The sequence below is a fragment of the Vigna radiata genome, chromosome 7 (genome assembly GCF_000741045.1).
Source record: "Vigna radiata var. radiata cultivar VC1973A chromosome 7, Vradiata_ver6, whole genome shotgun sequence".
Lineage (NCBI taxonomy): Eukaryota > Viridiplantae > Streptophyta > Magnoliopsida > Fabales > Fabaceae > Vigna > Vigna radiata.
In genome coordinates, this window is record NC_028357.1 from 18,264,617 (window position 1) to 18,267,848 (window position 3,232).

General features: G+C 35.8%; 1 protein-coding gene across 1 annotated transcript; it reads right to left on the reverse strand.

Moving 5' to 3' along the window:
- Positions 1-1,052: 1,052 nt before the first annotated feature.
- Positions 1,053-3,232, reverse strand: LOC106769396 (probable mannitol dehydrogenase). The gene is made up of 5 exons (XM_014655003.2): positions 3,076-3,232; positions 2,882-2,995; positions 1,888-2,401; positions 1,583-1,733; positions 1,053-1,451 (listed from the first exon to the last, which is right to left on the reverse strand). Exons 1-5 carry the CDS (start codon positions 3,171-3,173, stop codon positions 1,246-1,248), a joined length of 1,083 nt encoding a protein of 360 aa, XP_014510489.1. The 5' UTR covers positions 3,174-3,232; the 3' UTR covers positions 1,053-1,245.

Below are 3,232 nucleotides of genomic sequence, written 5' to 3' on the forward strand. Positions count from 1 at the left end.
AAGGGCATACATCAGATTTTGTAGATTCAAATCCAAAGTTGAGGTCTTTGAACTCCTTGAGTCTGGCTCTGAACTGAAAAGTACAGACACAAACAAAGATGAAAAGAGGAAGAAAGTAAAAAGGTGTGAGGGTAGAAAGCACGACGAGATGGTGGATGCGTGAAAAAGGTGGCAGTGTAGCGAAGGCGTTACTAGCGTTCTCACGGTGGCTTCACGGTTGCAGCGTAGCAAGGTGGTGACGGCGAGACTGAAGGCTTTGCAGTGGCTTTATGGCGGCGACGCTAGGGTTTGTGCTATTGGAAAAGATGACTCTGACGTAGTAGCACTGATGTGGCAAAAATTGGCCACGTCATCCTCCCACCTGTGCACAAACTTAACTCTCTTAACTAAATTTAACGGCAGGGGCTCAATTGCTTCAAATTAACCCTTATAAGGACTCAATTGGGGAACTTTAAAAGAAGGGAATCAAAATGGAAAAACCTCTCATAAATATGAACAACTAAAGGATTTAAACTTTAATCAAAATTGTATTTTGATTAATTAATTTTTTACTTGATATAAAAGATAAAGAAATATATAAGATTAGACATAATAGTATTTAATTGAAAATATTCTTTTGTTAAATAGTTTTGTTTTTAATTGAAAATGTACTTTGTTAATAGTGAACACACTATAAATTAGTTAAAAATTAACATTAATTAATTTCAAAATCTAATATAATAATTAATTGAACAGTCACGTTAGGTAGATATCTTCATCAATTCAATAATACTAGAAATGTTTTTCTTAATAGTTTAGAAGAAGAAATAAGGAGTAACCTCATTGGTTCGCCACTAGAAACAAATCCAATTTGGTTTCTAAGTAAGAAAATAATATAGTAGATTAATTGATATAAAGAGAAAAAAATAAAAAAAGGAAAAGCTAACAATATTTTTAACTTTTAATGCACGCTTATATTAGTTTCCTAGGCCGTTTATAAAAAAATTAGTAAAAGAAAATTTGTCACATTTTTTCCTTGGCAGTATAAAGAAGATAAATATTAATCCATAATATTAGTAAAAAGAGATGTTTATTAATCACATAATATTAAAGATAGCAACTACATCTCACTGCCTCCAAAAGCACACAGGAAAACTTCCAATCAAACAACACATTCCCTCGACAACATGGACAAATTTCGTATTTAAAGTAATAACCATATCCTCCTCCACATTATTCCTCTTCTGCAACATAGACTATGAAAGTTTAAGAGCTGCGCTTCAGTGTGTTCCCAATGTCAATAACAAATCGATATTTGACATCTGCTTTGACGAGACGCTGCATTGCCGTGTTTACATAATCAACAGGAATAATCTCAATGTCAGGCTGTATATCGTGTTTAGCACAATAATTAATCATCTCTTGAGTCTCCTTTATTCCTCCAATGTTACTGGCAGCTACACTCTTTCTCGCTGCAAACCAAACACAATTGTAAGTCTTTAAGAAAAATAAAATATATTTTTTCATAGCTATATACAAGTTAATTTTACATCTAATTTATACAGCTTATACAAGTGTAATCATTTCTCATGTGCATGCACACCTAGTAAAGGAAAGATAGGTAACTCCAAAGGCTTATCAGGTAGACCAACAATGACATGTTTCCCACCAGTCTTCAACAAATCAACCAGAGGGACCAGAGAGTGAACTGCAGACACTGTATCTATTATACCATCCAGGGTACCCTTTGCAGCCTGAACAGAAAAAAATGTCAATTAGAAGTTTAACGTTAACTTTTCCTCCCTATAAACCGTATTAAAAAACTAAAAATAATACAAAGCTGATTTTACAACATAATACTTTCATAAAATAATTGTAGAAAGGGTAAGAAAGGGAAAGTTGAAGTACCTCCAACTCCTCTTGATTACGACTGACCAAAAATGAATCAGCTCCGAGATGCTCAATAGCTTCCTTCTTTTTGTTTGGAGATGTGCTGATTACAGTGACCTTAGCCCCAAAAGCTTTGGCAAACTTAACAGCCATATGACCAAGGCCACCAAGACCAACCACACCCAAATGCAGGCCTGGTTTGTCAATTCCAAAATATCGGAGAGGGCTATAAACTGTGATCCCAGCACATAAGAGAGGACCAGCAGCCTCAAGAGGTAGGTTATCAGGAATGCTGATCACAAAGTGTTCATCTACAACCACCAGATCAGAGTAGCCTCCTTGTGTGAAGCTCCCATCAATATCCTTCGCTCCATATGTCTGAATCGTTTTTGAACAGTAATTCTCAAGATCCTCATCGCAGCTTTTGCACGACCTACAGGAATTAACCATGCACCCCACACCCACCCTATCTCCCACCTTGTACTTCTGTACCTTGCTTCCAACCTCTATCACTTCACCGGCAATCTCGTGCCTACGTTTTGGTGATTAAATTAGAATTCAATCTATCATTAACACTAATAACTTGTCAATGATAAACAATAAATAACATCTTTCATTGAAAAGGTAGCTAACAATTTATCAAATAAATTGTCTGCATGGAAGGTGTCTGCATATGGTGGTACCTCACACTCTCTTTATTTTCCAACTTACCGTTTAGCAGGTCTACGTCTTCATCTAAACAGCTGATCTATTGTCTTAGGTGTCATATATTTATATAACTTACTTTGCATGATTATCTTGCAGTGACTTAAAAATATCTTGTTTCTTCTTTCTGTGTGCACCCTCAAAATTTGAGTTAAAGCTTAGTCATTTTATTTCATATTTTAAAAGTCATACTAGAAATTGATTATATCAACAAATTTCCAGAACTCTTTATTGTTTCAGAAATCGAAGGTAAAAGTTAAGACAGTATCTTGTGTTTCAAACATATACATCAAAAAAAGAGGCTTACCCGGGTATCAGTGGATAAGTAGACTGACCCCATTCACTCTTAATAACATGAAGATCAGTGTGGCATATACCACAGAATAGCACTTTGATTGCCACATCTTTCTCTCCTGTTTCCCTGCACCATTAGAAAACATTAAACATCAGAAGCATGAACTACTTCTAAAGTTGAGGAATTGGAGAGCTTGGAATGAATACCTTCTTGTGAAGTCGAAGGGGGAGAGAACCCCAGACTTGTCTCTAGCAGCCCATCCAAAAGCCTTCCTAGAATGCTCCAGTCCTGGTGTTGCAGCCATCTGAATGTGTTTGACTCAAGAATTGTGAAGAATGTGAAGCAGCATGGGTTTAATTAAAG

What these genes read in the sequence shown, in the direction of transcription:
- LOC106769396 (XM_014655003.2), bottom strand. Translation starts at nt 3,173, where the DNA reads ATGGCTGCAACACCAGGACTGGAGCATTCTAGGAAGGCTTTTGGATGG. An exon ending in ACTTATCCACTGATACCCGG is followed by an intron (nt 2,402 to 2,881) that starts GTAAGCCTCTTT and finishes ACCAAAACGTAG; the next exon opens with GCACGAGATTGCCGGTGAAG. An exon ending in GTAATCAAGAGGAGTTGGAG is followed by an intron (nt 1,734 to 1,887) that starts GTACTTCAACTT and finishes TTTTCTGTTCAG; the next exon opens with GCTGCAAAGGGTACCCTGGA.